General features: G+C 35.8%; 1 protein-coding gene across 3 annotated transcripts in view; it reads left to right on the plus strand.

Moving 5' to 3' along the window:
• STX17 (syntaxin 17) overlaps positions 1-18227 on the plus strand; it is a 77046-nt gene that overhangs the window by 22580 nt on the left and 36239 nt on the right. For 2 of the 3 annotated variants that reach the window (XM_017949693.3, XM_031654356.1), the window contains exon 3: positions 53-118. The exons of the other annotated variant lie outside the window; for it this stretch is intronic. In XM_017949693.3, coding sequence (XP_017805182.3) covers positions 53-118 — 66 coding nt within the window. The remainder of the gene's footprint in view (positions 1-52; positions 119-18227) is intronic. 3 annotated transcript variants of the gene reach the window in all.

Consider the following 18227-nt stretch of genomic DNA (forward strand, 5'->3'; position numbering starts at 1 on the left):
ATAATCCTTTAGTGATGAAAAATGTAATACCTCCCCCCTCTCTTTTGTATAGTATCAAAGGTGTAGAATCTGGGACAAGTTGCATGAAGAGCATATCAATGCAGGACGTACAGTTCAGGTAAGGCTATTATATTTTTTCTGCTAAATCAGTATGAAAAAGACAGTCTTAAGACAATTTTGCTAAAATATTACCTTTGCAGCTGAACCCTTTTATATACATTTGTTACTATTTCCTTAAGGATACATTTTTAGTAGAAATTGCTGAATCACATGCCATACATATTTTTAAAGTTTTGTTTTATTACCAAATTTTCCTCCAGAAATGATACACAGACTTACACTCTCACAAGCAATGCATTTTGTAAAATCCTTTAACATTGGTATTACTCATTTCTTAAATTTTTGCTAATTGATAGATTAAAATTGTGCCACTTTGTTATTTTAATCTGGATTTGTAAATGCTTTGAAGGGTGAACTTTTTTTCACGCTGCCTGGACAGTAATTTTTTTCTTGTTAATTGCCTGTTAATATATTTGTATATATTATATTATGTTGATGTCTTTTGTGAGAGCTCCTTATAATTTGAAAGATATTGATCTTCTGTCTATAATTAGTATTGCAAATATTCTCTGCGAGTTATTTACTTTTTAAAAAATAATATGTGTACATGGTTTTAAAAGCCAAATACAGATAGATGGCTTATAATATCCTATATTCTCCACCTACAAGTCCTCCTACTTGGAAGAAACCATTGTTAATCCTTTTGGCCTTTCTTCCTGAAATTTATCTCTTTATTACTAAATAACATGTGTAGACTGATATTTGTTGATTAATCAGGTTTAGATTTTTTTTTCTTATGGTATGTGAAGCTCTAGCTTCCCACCTTGCTCTCCTACTTCCCTTCCCCTATATAATTACATATATTACAATTTTTGGTTAAATTAATATAATATAAACTCATCATATGGATTATGGAGATACTGTTTTCTGATAAGTCAAATAGTGAAATACAGTACCACCTTTTACTTTTTAAAAAGTTAATAATTGCCTCATTTTTTAGTTGCCTGGCTTTCTGTGTATCTGCGGTTAATTTTCTCTAAATGCTCCACATCTATGTCACATACTATCAGTATTATTTCTTTTTCTTTCCGTTTTTTTTTTTTTTTTTTTTTTGCGACAGAGTCTCACTCTGTTGCCCCGGCTGGAGTGCAATAGCACAATCTCGGCGCACTGCAACCTGTGCCTCCTGGGTTCAAGCAGTTCTCCTGCCTCAGCCTCCTGAGTATCTGGGACTACAGGCGCCTACCACGCCTGGCTAATTTTTGTATTTTTAGTTGAGATAGGGTCTCACCATATTGGCCAGTCTGTCCTCAAACTTTTGACCTTGTGATCTGCCTGCCTTGGCCTCCCATAGTGCTGGGATTACAGCCATGAGCTACCGCACTTGGCCAATAATATTTCTTATATGCTCAAATATATCAGTTCCATTCTTTATTTTAAAGATTTTCTTCTGAACTCTTCTTCCCCCCACTTCCTATGTGGACTTTCAAGACTTGTTGTGCAACTCCTGTTCTGGGACTTTCCTTGGCTGCTTTTCTGTGTTTACATCTCTATTTTCCTAGGTATTATGCCCTCCTCATTTTTGGTTTATTCTGTTGTTTTACTGGAGTAGTCTTGCAGTAGCCCTCTAATTAAGGGTACTTTGGAGATAAATATAAGTAATTGTATTTCTTTAAAAATGCGTTTATTTTCTCCTGATATGTGATTGCTAATTTCACTAGATATAGAATTCTAGTTGGAATTCTCTTTCAATATTCAAGCCTTTCTATCTTTTTTTTGTTTATACTTTAAAAAGCTAGTATGATATCATTTCCCAGTTTTTTGTTTTGTTTTGTTTTGTTTTTTGTTTTTTGAGATGGAGTCTCGCTCTGTCACCCAGGCTGGAGTGCGATGACACAATCTCCGCTCACTGCAATCTCCACTTCCTGGGTTCAAGCGATTCTCCTGCCTCAGCCTCCTGAGTAGCTGGGACTACAGGCGCCCACCACCACACCCAGCTAATTTTTGTATTTTTAGTAGAGACGGGGTTTCACCATGTTGGCCAGAATGGTCTCAATCTCTTGACCTTGTGATCCGCCCACCTCAGCCTCCCAAAGTGCTGGGATTACAAGCATGACCTACCGCTCCCAGCTGATTTCCCAGTCCTGGTTTTGTTTGTTTTGTTTTTTCCCTCTTTGGGAGCTTTTGTGATTAGTTCATCCCTGGTATTCTGAAATTTGATGATGATGTCATTGTGTTGGACTGTTTCTTTCTAAAAATTCATGTTCTTTAGTTCTGGGTAATTTTCTTAGATTTTTCTTTGGTCATTTATTCTTCTGTGTCTTCTCATTTTGCTTTTTTTTTTTTTTTTTCTCTTTAATTCTAAAGGTCAGCAAACTGATTCAGAGGCTATGTCTGGCCTCTGTCCATCCCATTTGCTTACACATTTCTTTGGCTGCTTTCACACTGTAACAGCACAGTTAAGTAGTTGCAACAGAGACTGTATGGACTACGAAGCCTAAGCCATCTACTCTCTGGTTCTTTGCAGAAAAAATTTGGCAGTCCCTGTTCTCTTGGGTGTTGGAACTCTTGGGTTGCTTGTCTGATTTTCACTCTATTTTCTGAAAGATTTCCTCAGCTTTCTCTGTAACTTTTCCCTTTGAATTCTTTTTTTCTGCTATTATGATATTTAGTTTACAAGAGCTTTTTCTTGTTCTCTTTTCCTTTCTTGATAGCATTGTGTCTATGGGTGTAATAGGTTTTTTTGTTTGCTTGTTTTTCTGAGATATTAAAAACTAGATTGCTTGTCTTCTGGTGGACTTCACTTAAGGGTGCTTGGGCAAACTGGCATTTTCCTTAGGGATACCTCCAAATATCAGTATCTGGAGGTTGTTCTTATTTAGTTTTCTGAAGAAGAATTCTCATTTTCCCCCTACGGCAGGTAGGTGCTCATCTTACAAAGTTATAGAGGAAGATTAGATAAAGACTTTTGGCCTTTCTTCAGTACAGGCTTTTTAGCCCTGTGCCTGGTGTTTCTGAATCTAGAGTCAGTTGCTCCAAAGAATACATCTGTGGTCCTCTTGAATTCAGAAAGGTTATTATAGCTGCAGTATAGTGATTAAATTATGATAAAATGAAATGAATTCAAGAGATCATTAGGAAGGGTTACAGAGGTCCAAGAAATAGATGTTAGTAGCTTAGAGATAGTGGAGATGAAGGAAAACAGATTGATTCGAGATTTAGATTGAAATTTGACTTATCTCTCTATAGCTGTATTTAATGCTTGCTAACTAGATTATAGGCCTAACAAGTAGAGACTATGTCTCCACTATTTGTATATTCTGCAGCACCTGGTGCCCAGCAAGATTTGGTGTCTATTGAATGCTACTGAGCATGTTAATGATTTAATGAGATTATTATGACTTAGATTTCTTACCATCTTCACTGTTTAATCTATCATTTAAAAATCACATGATTTGGTTGAGACATTGGCTATGGTCAAAGTATTTGTTTACTGATTTTTAAAATTTGCATGTATATTTACCGTATTGACCTCCATCTGGCATAAAAGATTTATGGGTGCCATTAGAGTAGTAAGATCGAAGCTATTGTTAGATATAGGTATTTGGTGAGTTTTATTTATATCTGCTCTGAATTTTGTAGAAATCAAAGATTTCTACTTTGCTAGTTAGTGTAAAAGTTACTTTGGGACAAATAATCTCATCAACAATTATCACAGATTTTCTAGATTTATCATCATTAGATTTACATAGTAAGAGGTATATTGTCACATTCATTATGGTGTCTTGATAAAAAGAAGTTCTCAATTTAAAAATAGTTTAAATTATCAGTCTTTTATGGTTCCTACTTTGGTGGCTTGTTCAAGAAATCCTCTCTTGGAGGATTCAAGAAGATATTTCTTTATATATTTAATTGAGTGTTTTAAATATTTTGCTTTTAACATTCAAGTCTTTAATCCATCTGGAATTGGTGGTATGAGATAGACATCAATAAAATTTTGTTTTATTCCATCTTGAAAAATCACTTGTATGTCACTATTACCTGATTTCTGTGGTGCTACTTCTGAGGCATATTATAATTCCAGAGTTGCATGTAATTCCATATGTCTCTGATCTTTATTTTCTATTCCATTTGTCAGTCTATTCTGCACCAAATTCCACATACTATCTTAATTATGACAGTTTTAAGATAAAGCTTGATATCTGATTGTACAATACTTCCACAGTATGCTTCCTTTTCAGGAGTGTTTTGGCTATACTTGGCTCTTTATTCCTCCACATGAAATTCAGAATCAGCTTTTTAAAGTCCATACACAGTCTTGTTGGGAAGTTGGGAGTTGCCTTGGTAGAGGAAATTGACATCTTTACAATATCTAGTTTTCCTACCTGTGAATATGGGATATTCTTGCATTTGTATTTATCTTCTTTAATATTTTGGAATATTTATAGTTTTTTTGCATACAGGTTGTGGTAGACTGTATTTTCTGAAGATACCCACAAAAATATCTCCCATTCCACATGGCCTTTTACATTATGACCTTGCTACTCCCCCACCAATAGGTGGAGTCTAATTCCCCTTCTCTTGAATCTGGACAGAAGTAAAGCTGCTTATTTGTTGACTTGCTAGTTTAATTTAGAACACACTGTAATTACATTATTTTCCCCATTTTTGTCACTTGTCATACAAAAGTACAAAAGGAATATTTTACAAAGCTGCGTCTTCCTCAGCTCTCCTTCCCAAATACTTAATATTTAGTAACAACACTAATTGATAATAGAGGATTCTGAAAAGTACATCACAGTTTCTTCCTTGAAGGAACTTACCTAGACAGGAATTCACAAAACTTAAGTATTTAAACAATAGTTTAAAACCTTAGTAAAAGTTAATATAAGTCAGATATGATTAATTGACAATTGCGTTATAGAGACCAATAAATGATATAGTACCTGCTATCTGGATGCTAGATAAGGGGTATTATCCTCATTTTTCAGATACTAGAAAGCTGAAGAGATTTATTGTTTGTCTAAGAAGTAGTAGGAAACCAGTTTATCTGGCATACTGTCAATGCTCTTAGTTGGCACTTAATAAGAATCTTTAATGAGAACCCATTCTAGTGTTGTATTCTAATGTTTTTATTTTAATCTGGAAACATTTTGAATAATAATTCAGGTGGGTAGGGACTCGAGTGCTACACTTAATACCTATATAAGATGCTCATTAGATATTTATTAAATAAATGGACGGAGACCTTTTTCTCTATTGATTTTTACTCTTTTTGGTGGTTTAGTTGATGCTTGTTAAGCTATATATATTCTTTTTGGTGACTTTTGATGTTGAAGTAAGTGTGAAGTCATTATGTTAGTATCAGTGCCTTAAGTATAATAGTTAGGTAATGAAAGTATAGTCCAGATTTATTTTAATTAAATAGCTATGACTCTGGAGCCCTTGGCAATAAATTATATGCTGTCTAGAATGTGTTTACTCTAAGTTATTTAAATGTTTACCAGTGGACTTCTGCTCTGTGTTTGTAAAGAAATCAGATTATTATGATACCAAATGTTTTCTGCTGTACACAATTTGTTCTCAAAATTACATGTTGTAAAAACACATTAAGAATCCTTAAATCAATATTTTAAAAAGGCAAATATATGCATAGCCACTCTTAATCATTAAGTACATATTTAGCCATTTTTCAGAATTTTCAATTAACTTAAAATAATTACTTTTTACAATTATCCATATAGATAAGTATATATTTGAGTATATTTTTTAATCTTTAGACAGAAGTTTTGGGACATTTCTGAAAGAAGGAAAAAAGCCATAAGTAGTTATAACATTTAGTTATAAAACCAAAGAGAACAAAAGAGAGAAGTAGTTTTTAATTTGTTGAAAGGTAGCCATAGTTAACAGTTTACTATTTGTGCACTGCAAAGCTTGTTAAGTTGATGTATGTTCTTTTTAAAAAACTTATGTCAGTGATTATAGATCCCTTGATTAACTGCTGGATATTTCTGAAAATTTTCAGAATTTGGTACAATGTCTGCTTTTCTGACCTGATTATTAGAAAAGCAGAAGCATTTGAACATTTACTGTGTTCTAGATACTCTTCTAGACACTGGGCATACAACTGTGGTGGTGGCAAGTGGAGAGAGCAGAGAGAGATTTTTAAAAAATAAACAAATATGTAATATGTTAGATGATTATAAATGCCATGAAGAAAAGTAAAGCAAGTTAAAGGAAACAAAGAATCACAGAAGGTGTTGAGTGTTCTTTTAAATAAATGGTGTTTGTGGAAGGCTTCTGATGATGTTTGAGCAGAGATCTAAAGGAAGTGAAGGCATAAACAATGGGGAATAGAATTGCCAGGCAGAGGGACGACTCTGAGGTGAGAGGATGTGGCATAGTCAAGGAATAGTAAGGAGGTCAGTGTGGCTACTGTGAGCAAGGAGAGTACAGGAGATGAAGTCAAAGAGATCAAGAGGGTCAGATCATGGAGAGCCTTGCAGGATATGGTATCTCAGAGTTAGTAGACAGCTTTTGGAAGTTTCTGAGGTTCTTCCACTCTGCATAAATATTTTGAAATTCATTTATGTTGTAATGTGTGTCAGTGTTTAATTCCTTTTTATTGTTGAATAGTATTCTATTGTATGGCTATACCACTATACCACTGTTTGACTATTACTAATAAAGCTGCTATGAACATTTGGGTACAAGTATTTCTGTGGACAAAGGATTTCATTTACTGTGGGTAAATACTTAGGAGTGGAATGGCTAGAACATATAATAGTTGTTTTTTAGGAAACTGCCAAGTTGTTTTCCAAAATGATTATATCGTTTTATATTCCCACCAGTTCCTCCATTGTCCTTGCAAACAGTTAATATAGTCAGCCTTTTACATTTTAACCATTCTAATTAAGTCTGTAATGGTATCTCATGATTTTAACCTTCATTTGCTTAATGATTAATGATGTTTCTGTTTTCTTTTGAATTTTGATAAGTTAAAAACAACTTCTCTCTTTTGTTCTCTTTGGTTTTATAACTAAATGTTACAACTACTTATGGCTTTTTTCCTTCTTTCGTGAATTTTTATTCCATTTTATCTCCTTGCCTTGCTAGCTAATACCTCTGTTATTTTAGTGGTTCCTTTAGGGTCTTTAGTGTACATCTTATCACAGTTTATTTGCAAGTGGTATTATTCTATTTCACATATGTTTACGAAACTTAACAATACACCTCTATTTCTCCTCTACCAGCCTATATGCTGTTATTCTCATATATTTAGCTTTTATACGTAATATACTTAATAACATTTAAATAGGCATTTTAAAAAAGTGATTTAGATATTAAAGAAAAAAATCTTATATATGTACTGGTGTCATTTCCATTTTTAGTGTGCTTAATGCCTTTATGTAGATCCATATTTCCATCTGGTATGGTTTTCCTTTTGCTGGAAAGATTTCCTTTAACATTTTTGTTAAAGGGAGTGTGATTCTGCTGTGACGAATACTTTGAGTTTTTGTACATCTGAAAAGTTTTTATTTCACCATTGTTTTTAAAAGAAATTTTGCTCTACATACATTGACTTTTTTCTTTCAGTACTTTAAACATGTTCAGCTGTCTTCTCACTTGCATTGTTTCTGATGAGAAATCTCCTTAATTCTTGTCATTGTTCCTTTGTATGTAATGTGTCTCATTTCTCTCACTACTTTTATGATTTTCCTTTAATCACTGGTTTTGGGCACTTTGATTATGATAGGCTTTGGTGGCATTTTCTTCGTGTCTTGTGCTTTGAATTTATCAAGCTTCTTGGACCTCTGGATTTATCGTTTGCATCAAATGTGGAAATTTTTTGGCCATTATTCATATATTTTTCTGTCCCCTCCCTTCTCTTCTCCTTCAAGGGCTCCAGTTACACATATGTTGGGTTGCTTGAAGTTATCCGACAGCTCATTGATGCTCTTTTAATTCTTTTTGATTTTTTATCTGTGTGTTTTATTTTGGATAGTGTCTGTTGCCATGCCTTTATGTTTATTAGTCTTAGCAGTGGCAGTGTCTAGTCTGACATTAATCCATTCAATGTTTTCTTCATCTCACTCACATATTGTAGTTTTCTTCTCCAGAATTTTGATTTGAGTCTTTTTTATATCTTCTATGTCTCTAATTAACTTTTTGAACACATGAAATACAATTGCAATAACTATTTTAATCTTTTTCTACTAATGCTAATATCTATGGCAATTCTATGTCAATTTCAGTTCAGTGATTATTTTCCTCATTATGGGTGATGTTTCCTTGTTTCTTTGTGTCTAGTGATCTTCAATTGGGTCTCTTACTTTGGTAGGTGCTGGATATTTTTATGTTTTTATAAATCTTATATTTATATAAAACAGTGAGCTTTGTTCTGGAGTGTAGTTAAGTTGCTTTGAAACTGTTTGATCCTTTAGGGTCTTACTCTTATGATCCATTAGGCTTAACTACAGCACTGCTCAGTCTGCGGCTAATTATTTCTCATCATGGGGGCAAAACCTTTTTGAGTGCTCTACTCAATGCCCTGTGAATTAAGAGTTTTCCCATTTTGGCTAGTGGCAACAGGCAATGTCTCCAGTGTTGAGTGAGTGCTGGGTACTATTCCCTCTAACTTGTTCAGGTGGTTCCCTCCCCAGCTTTGGGTAATTTCCTCACATACATGTTCTGATCAGTTCTTTGCTGAATTCTGGTATTTAGTGACCTCTAAATACTGATGTATCACTGATCCCTCTGCATATTTCCAGGGCTCTCTCTCCCTGTGCTGTACTCTCCTCTCCAATTAAGTGAACTGTGCTCACCTTGGAAAGCACCAGAAGTCATCTATTATAGTTTTGAAACTGCAAATACAGTATACTTAACAATTTTCTTCTCTGGGATAAGAAAACATTAGGATTAAGAAACATTTTGTGATCAAAATTTGAAACTAAATGAAAGAGTTGGGAATTGTTACTACTGTAATAATTCACTGAAGAACATTAACTTGGCTTTTATCGAAATCTCATAAAGGCCAGGCGCAGTGGCTCACACCTGTAATGCTGACAGTTTGGGAGGCCAAGGTGGATGGATCTCCTGAGCTCATGGGTTCAAGACCAGCTTGGGCAACATGGTGAAACTGTCTCTACAAAAAATAGCAAAAAATTAGCTAGGCATGGTGGTGTGTGCTCTGTAGTCCAGCTGCTTGGGAGGCTCAGGTGGGAGGATCTCTTGAGCCTGGGAGATTGAGATTGCAGTGAGCCATGATTATGCCACTGTACTCCAGCCTGGGTGACAGCATGAGACCCTGTCTGGAAGGAAGGAAGGAAGGAAGGGAGGGACTTAGGGAGGGACCTGATGAGAGGAAGGGAGGGAAGAAGGAAGGAAGCTACCAGCCTAGCTTTTTCTTCATAATAGTGATAATGTAGAACTTGTTGAGGTCACGGATTTCTGGGATCCACATTAGAGATTCTGATTCAGTAGATTTCAGACCACATTTGGAAAGATACTGCTTTGGAGAAGCTATCCCAGTTCCGTAAGTACACGGATGCACAAAAATAAAATCAGCCATGGAATTTGTAGATGTGAGATGTGACTTTCATGATTTTACTAGGAAACATGTAGAACATTTGAGCTGTCTACTTTTTAATTTTTTAAAAGGGGGATGATTTAAAAGGGAGAAACAATAGAAAAGAGAGGGAATAAGGAGGAGAGTGGAGAAGCAAATGTAGTAGACTGGTTAGGAGAAAAGAAGAAACAAGAAGAAGCAAAACCGACAGAGAATGGAAAAGAAGATACAAGAGTAGATTCCAAAATTAATGCTATTAGGGTATGAGTTGTTTTAGTTTATTGTGAGATTTAGAGGAATTTATAACTTAAATTTTGCCTTAAAATTCTTATGAGCTGATTAATCAGGATTTAGGATCCTTGACCTCTACTCTGATTGGCATAGGTTCTACAGAATCTCAGGGAGGACATTAAATCTAAAACATCATCAGTTGTAAGACACACTGTTATTCTGTATACCTCTAAGAAAGAAAAAAGTACTGCCAGTTAACTATGCACAATGCTTTTTACCATTTATTTTAGGATACTTTCCAATTTTAGGGATGTTAAAATGTGGACAAGATACTGTGTTCTAAAATTGATGAAATACAGTATTTAGAAGGCTTCACCCCCTACCTCGGTCTTTTCCCAATCTATTCTTCCTATTTAGTATGTTCTATTTTCCCAGTATTATTTTTCAGAGACAGCACAAGTCTCCCCTCCTTGAGGAAGCCTACCTAGATCCTTACTGTATGATATGTTTCAGATTTCCTTTGAGCATGTTCCTTCCGCCCCTTTCATTTTGAATATTTCCCCTTAATAGAGAATCAAAGCAAAATAGGAGTTACATAATTCTGCTTTCTCTGCATCATCTGCTAACACTGCACCATCTGCCCCAAGCAGTGGGCCTGAACTTTCTTTCTTGTTGTTACTCTACATGTATTTTTCAAGTCCTTTTTATTGTTCTTAACATTTTCTCATCAACCTCCACTCATTCTGGGCTCTTACTTTACTTACAAGATTCTCCTTGTTTTACAAGTCTCTTAAAATTCTGAACTTATCATAGCACACCTTATGCAACAACCATATTGGATTCTTTAGATGCCACTTTCTTTTCTTTCTTATCAGATTAACTTATTTTTTATTTTTTGAGAGGCAGTCTCACTCTTGTCACCCAGGCTGGAGTGCAGTGGCATGATCTTGGCTTACTGCAACCACCACCTCCCGGGTTCAAGTGAGTCTTCTGCCTCAGCCTCCCAAGTAGCTGGGATTATGGGTGCCGACCAACACGTCCGGATAATTTTTGTATTTTTAATAGAGATGGGGTTTCACCATGTTGACTAGGCTGGTCTCAAACTCCTGACCTCAAGTGATCTGCCCGCCTCAGCCTCCCAAGGTGCTGGGAGTACAGGTGTGAGCTTAACTGTTTTTATAGTGTCAGATTAACTTGTTTGTATAGTGTAAGAATTTTACTTTTTTTTTTTTTTGAGATGGAGTCCCGCTCTGTCACCCAGGCTGGAGTGCAGTGGTGTGATCTCAGCTCACTGCAACCTCCACCCGCCGGCTTCAAGCAATTCCCCTGCCTCAGGCTCCCAAGTAGCTGGAATTACAGGCGCATGCCACCACGCCTGGCTAATTTTTTTGTATTTTTAATAGGGATGGGGTTTCTTCATGTTGTCCAGACTGGTGTCAAACTCCTGACCTCAGGCAATCTGCCTACCTCGGCCTCCCAAAGTGCTGGGATTACAGGCGTGAGCCACCGCGCCTGGCCCAGAATTTTACTTTTTAGAAACTTTATCTCTTTTTCAAAAAACTTTATTACAGTATGATTTCTGCTATGGCATCATACAGCTTTTTTCTTTAAACTTGATCAAATTCTCTTTCCTAAAGAATCGCTAATCCTAGTGTTCCTTCTAATTCTTGTGAACTGAAAGATGGCATCATGGTTTCTCTCTCATGCGTCTCACTTCCACTTCATTATTTTATGCTTGTATGTCAGAATTAATTCCAAAGGAGTAGTTATTTTCATTATTTCTTCCACCTAATGAAACATGGAATGTTTCGTATGCTAGTGACTTATACTTTTCTAGGGAAGAATTTTAGTTGGTTTCTTGATAGTTGGGAGATCCATGTTGTTGGACTACTACTTTGCCACTTTGTGGAAAGTATTAAGAAAGCATCCATTCTTTTACCATATTGATTAAATCATATCATATGCCAGGGACCAAACGTGGCCATTAGGATATTTGACAAAGAAATTAGACACAATCCTCGTTCTTAGAAACTTTACAGTTTAGTTGAATGTTAATATCCTTATCCAATATACTTCCACAATAAGATTCCTACTCAGTTTTACCCCTACTCAAATGCTTCAACCTTGTTTCTGTCCTGAGGTTAATTGACTATACAAGGCAATATAGTATTATTTTCTGAAAGTATTATTTAAACTTTTTATTGTGAAATATAATTTACATATTCTAAAAAATGCCTAAAATATAAATATACACCTAAATTATTATACTGTGAACACTCATGTATCACTGCTCAGATCAAGAAATAGACAGTTGCTAGTATCCTGGAAGCCCATAGCCTCTTCCCAATTACAACCACCTTTTCCCCTGCAAAAGTAATCACTATCTTGATTTATATGGTAAATACTTTGTACCTTTTCTATATAATTTTACTGCCAAAATGTGTCCTTAAGACTGTAGTTTAATTTAGCCTGTTTTTGAACATTATATAAATTGAATTAAACAAGATATCCTTTGTGTCTGGCTTGTCATTTACCTATGTTTTTGCCTATAACAATAGTTTATCCATTTTCATTGCTGTATGCTATTTAATGAATATACCATATGTATCCATTCTGTTGATGGACATTTGAGTTGTTCAGTTTATATTATAAATGCTGTTAACATTCTTGTATATTTTTACACATGTGCACATATTTCTGTTGAGTGTATTCCTAGGACAGGAATTGTTGGTTCCTTGAGCATTACTTATTTTCAACTTTAGTAAGTAATGCCAAGCTATTTTCCAAAACAGTAATGTTAATTTTACATTCCTTCCAGCAGTGAATACAATACTGTGGGCACCACATCCTTACCAATACCAATATTTAGTATTGTCAGACTTTAATTTTAGCTGTTCTGGTGGGTAAGTTAATTGTGGTTTTAATTTACATTTACCTGATTATTCATGAGATTAACTTTTCATGTGTTTATGAGACATGCCCATTTAGAGTTCTTGCCTACATTTCTGTGGGTTGTTTGTATTTTTTTGTATTGATTTGTAAGACTTCTTTATATGTTCTGCCTATGACCCCTTTATCGGTCATATGTGTTGCAGTTATCTTCTGCCACTCAGTGGTTTACTTTTTCACTGTCTTAGTGGTGTTTCTTGATGACTAGAAGCTCATTTAATTTAAAGGTTATCAATCTTTTATAGTTGGTGATTTTGTGCCATGTTTACTTTTATTTTTATTTTTTAGAGATGGGATCTCCCTTTGTCACCCAGGCTGGAGTGCAGTGGTGCAATCATAGCTCACTGCTGTCTCGAACTCCTGGGCTCAAGGGTTCTTCCGTGTTTAAGAAGTCTTTCCTACCCAGGGTTACAAAGATATTCTTCTATTTAAAAGTGTTATTGTTTTGCCTTTCACATTTAAGTCTACAGTCCATCTGATTGATTACTGTATATGGTGTGAAGTGGTATATCCAACTTCGTTTCTTTTTTTTATAAGGATACCCAGATTACTAAGCCTAATGTTTTGAAAACTTCATTTTTTCCCCCAGCGTTGCTCTGTAGTGCTACTTTTGTCATAAGTCAAGTGCATATATGTTTGGTTTGTTTCTGGGCTGTTTCACTGTGTGTTTGTCTATTCTTGCACTAATGCCATACTCTCTTAATTACTATGGCTCTATAATGAGTTTTGATATCTAACAGAGGAAATTCTCCTACTTCCTACTTCAGAAGTGATTTAGATAGTCTCAGCCCTGTGCATTTTCGTATACATTTTAGAATCAGCTTATCAAGTTTCACCAAAACAAAACAAATTATCAATTAACCTTTTGTAAATTTATTTGAATTTATTGAATCCCTATATTTGTTTTTGTTTGTTCATTTGTTTGTTTCTTTGTTTTGAGATGCAATCTTACTCTGTCACCCAGGCTGGAGTGCAGTGGCTCCATCTCCGCTCACTGCAAGCTCTGCCTCCCAGATTCAAGCGATTCTTCTGCCTCGTCCTCCCAAGTAGCTGGGACTACAGGCACATGCCACCTCGTCTGGCTGATTTTTGTTTTTGTTTTATTGAGTCGGAGTCTCACTCTGTCACCCAGGCTGGAGTGCAGTGGTGCAATCTTGGCTCACTGCAACCTCTGCCTCCTGGGTTCAAAAGATTCTCCTGCCTCAGCCTTCCGAGTAGCTGGGATTACAGGTGCCCACCACCACACCCAGCTAACTTTTTGTATGTTTAGTAGAGACGGGGTTTCACCATGTTTGTCAGGCTGGTCTCGAACTCCTGACCTCAGATGATCCGCCCTCCTCAGCCTCCCAAAGTGTTAGGATTACAGGCATGAGCCACTGCGCCCAGCCAGCATTTTTAATTTCCATTGTGATTTCTTCTCTGACTTGTGGGTTATTTAGAAATATGTCTTTCTTCATTATTGGACATGAAATATTTACAGATATATTTTATGAATGATTTCAAGTTTAATTTTATTATGATCGGAGTACATGGTCTGTATGATGTCAGTGTCAATATTTTTGAAATTTGTCAAAACTTCCTTTAAGACTCAATATATAATCCATTTTTATAAATGTTCTCCATGTGTATTTGTATGTTTTTTACATGTGTATCCTCACCTTGTTGGTTGTAGTGTTCTGTATAATTTATATATAGTTTGTGTTAAACTTATTGTTCAAATCCTCTATATTAACTTACATCCTTTTGTCCATTTGTTCTGTTAATTACTTAAAGGCGTTAAAGCCTTCCCTTAAGATTGTGGATTTGTTTAAATTTTTCTTTATAGTTCTTGTCCGGTTTTGCATTATTATGTATTGTGGGTATGTTATTAGGTATACTTAACTTAGGTATTATTATATATTCATGGTACAGGTATTGAAAGTGATTCTCTTTGTTTTTAGTAATGTTTTGGCTTTAAAGTCTGTTTTTTCTCATATTGCTACAGCAGGGTTTTTTTGGAGAGGAGATGTTAGGGTTAAAGTGATTTATCTTTTTCATCTTTTTACATTGAACCTTTCTTTATGTTTTAGATACAATCGCTTAAGTTTTTTAAAATTCAGTCTATAAATCTTCGTCTTGTAACTGGAATATTTATCTCATTTTTAATTAATGTAATTATTGATATATTTAGGTTTAAATCTTTCACCTTATTGTGTGCTTTCTATTTCTTACACATATTTTTTAAATCTCCATATTTACTTTCTTTTGTATTGATCTTTTTTTTTTTATTATTGTACTTTAAGTTCTAGGGTACATGTGCATAATGTGCAGGTTTGTCACATATGTATACTTGTGCCATGTTGGCGTGCTGCACCCATCAACTCGTCAGCACCCATCAACTCGTCCTTTACATCAGGTATAACTCCCAATGCCATCCGTCCCCGCTTCCCCATCCCCATAATAGGCCCCGGTGTGTGATGCTCCCCTTCCCGAGTCCAAGTGATCTCATTGTTAAGTTCCCACCTATGAGTGAGAACGTGCGGTTTTTGGTTTTCTGTTCTTGCGATAGTTTGCTGAGAATGATGGTTTCCAGCTGCATCCATGTCCCTACAAAGGACACAAACTCATCCTTTTTTATGGCTACATAGTATTCCATGGTGTATATGTGCCACATTTTTTTAATCCAGTCTGTCACTGATGGACATTTGGGTTGATACCAAGTCTTTCCTATTGTGAATAGTGCCACAGTGAACATACGAGTGCATGTGTCTTTATAGCAGCATGATTTATAATCCTTTGGGTATATACCCAGTAATGGGATGGCTGGGGTCATATGGTATTTCTAGTTTTAGATCCTTGAGGAATCGCCACACTGTTTTCCATAGTGGTTGAACTAGTTTACAATCCCACCAACAGTGTAAAAGTGCTCCAATTCTCCACATCCTCTCCAGCACCTGTTGTTTCCTGACTTTTTAATGATTGCCATTCTAACTGGTGTGAGATGGTATCTCATTGTGGTTTTGAGTTGCATTTCTCTGATGGCCAGTGATGATGAGCATTTTTTCGTGTGCCTGTTGGCTGTATGCATGTCTTCTTTTGAGAAATGTCTGTTCATATCCCTTGCCCACTTTTTGATGGGTTTGTTTGTTTTTTTCTTGTAAATTTGTTTGAGTTCTTTGTAGGTTCTGGATATTAGCCCTTTATCAGATGAGTATGTGGCAAAAATGTTCTCCCATTCTGTAGGTTGCCTGTTCACTCTGATGGTAGTTTCTTTTGCTGTGCAGAAGCTCTTTAGTTTAATGAGATCCCATTTGTCAATTTTGGCTTTTGTTGCCATTGCTTTTGGTGTTTTAGACATGAAGTCTTTGCCCATGCCTATGTCCTGAATGGTATTACCTAGGTTTTCTTCTAGGGTTTTTATGGTATTAGGTGTAACATTTAAGTCTCTAATCCATCTTGAATTAATTTTTGTATAAGGAGTAAGGAAAGGATCCAGTTTCAGCTTTCTACTTATGGCTAGCCAATTTTCCCAGCACCATTTATTAAATAGGGAATCCTTTCCCCATTTCTTGTTTTTCTCAGGTTTGTCAAAGATCAGATGGCTGTATATGTGTGGTATTATTTATGAGGACTCTGTTCTTTTCCATTGGTCTATATCTCTGTTTTGGTACCAGTACCATGCTGTTTTGGTTACTGTAGCCTTGTAGTACAGTTTGAAGTCAGGTAGCGTGATGCCTCCAGCTTTGTTCATTTGACTTAGGATTGTCTTGGCAATGCGGGCTCTTTTTTGGTTCCATATGAACTTTAAAGTAGTTTTTTCCAATTCTGTGAAGAAACTCATTGGTAGCTTGATGCGGATGGCATTGAATCTATAAATTACCTTGGGCAGCATGGCCATTTTCACGATATTGATTCTTCCTATCCATGAGCATGGTATGTTCTTCCATTTGTTTGTGTCCTCTTTTATTTCACTGAGCAGTGGTTTGTAGTTCTCCTTGAAGAGGTCCTTTACATCCCTTGTAAGTTAGATTCCTAGGTATTTTATTCACTTTGAAGCAATTGTGAATGGAAGTTCATTCTTGATTTGGCTCTCTGTTTGTCTATTACTGGTATATAAGAATGCTTGTGATTTTTGCACATTAATTTTGTATCCTGAGACTTTGCTGAAGTTGCTTATCAGCTTAAGGAGATTTTGGGCTGAGATGATGGGGTTTTCTAAATATACAATCATGTCATCTGCAAACAGGGACAATTTGACTTCTTCTTGTTTTCCTAACTGAATACCCTTTACTTCTTTCTCTTGCCTGATTGCCCTAGCCAGAACTTCCAACACTATGTTGAATAGGAGTGGTGAGAGAGGGCATCCCTGTCTTGTGCCAGTTTTCAAAGGGAATGCTTCCAGTTTTTGCCCATTCAGTATGATATTGGCTGTGGGTTTGTCATAAATAGCTCTTATTATTTTAAGATACGTTCCGTCAATATCAAATTTATGGAGAGTTTTTAGCATGAAGGGCTGTTGAATTTTGTCAAAGGCCTTTTCTGCATCTATTGAGATAATCATGTGGTTTTTGTCTTTGGTTCCGTTTATGTGCTGGATTACGTTTATTGATTTGCGTATGTTGAACCAGCCTTGCATCCCAGGGATGAACCCCACTTGATCATGGTGGATAAGCTTTTTAATGTGCTGCTGGATTTGGTTTGCCAGTATTTTATTGAGGATTTTTGCATCGATGTTCATCAGGGATATTGGTCTAAAATTCTCTTTTTTTGTTGTGTCTCTGCCAGGCTTTGGTATCAGGATGATGTTGGCCTCATAAAAGGAGTTAGGGAGGATTCCCTCTTTTTCTATTGATTGGAATAGTTTCAGAAGGAATGGTACCAGCTCCTCCTTGTACCTCTGGTAGAATTCAGCTGTGAATCCATCTGGTCCTGGACTTTTTTTCGTTGGTAGGCTATTTAGTATTGCCTCAATTTCAGAGCCTGCTATTGGTCTATTCAGGGATTCAACTTCTTCCTGGTTTAGTGTTGGGAGAGTGTAAGTGTCCAGGAAATTATCCATTTCTTCTAGATTTTCTAGTTTATTTGCATAGAGGTGTTTATAGTATTCTCTGATGGTAGTTTGTATTTCTGTGGGATCAGTGGTGATATCCCCTTTATCCTTTTTTATTGCGTCTATTTGATTCTTCTCTCTTTTCTTCTTTATTAGTCTTGCTATTGGTCTATCAATTTTGTTGATCTTTTCAAAAAACCAACTCCTGGATTCATTGATTTTTTGGAGGATTTTTTGTGTCTCTATCTCCTTCAGTTCTGCTCTGATCTTAGTTATTTTTTGCCTTCTGCTAGCTTTTGAATGTGTTTGCTCTTGCTTCTCTAGTTCTCTTAATTGTGATGTTAGAGTGTCAATTTTAGATCTTTCCAGCTTTCTTTTGTGGGCATTTAG

Source organism: Papio anubis, chromosome 13, assembly GCF_008728515.1.
Source record: "Papio anubis isolate 15944 chromosome 13, Panubis1.0, whole genome shotgun sequence".
Taxonomy (NCBI): Eukaryota; Metazoa; Chordata; class Mammalia; order Primates; family Cercopithecidae; genus Papio; species Papio anubis.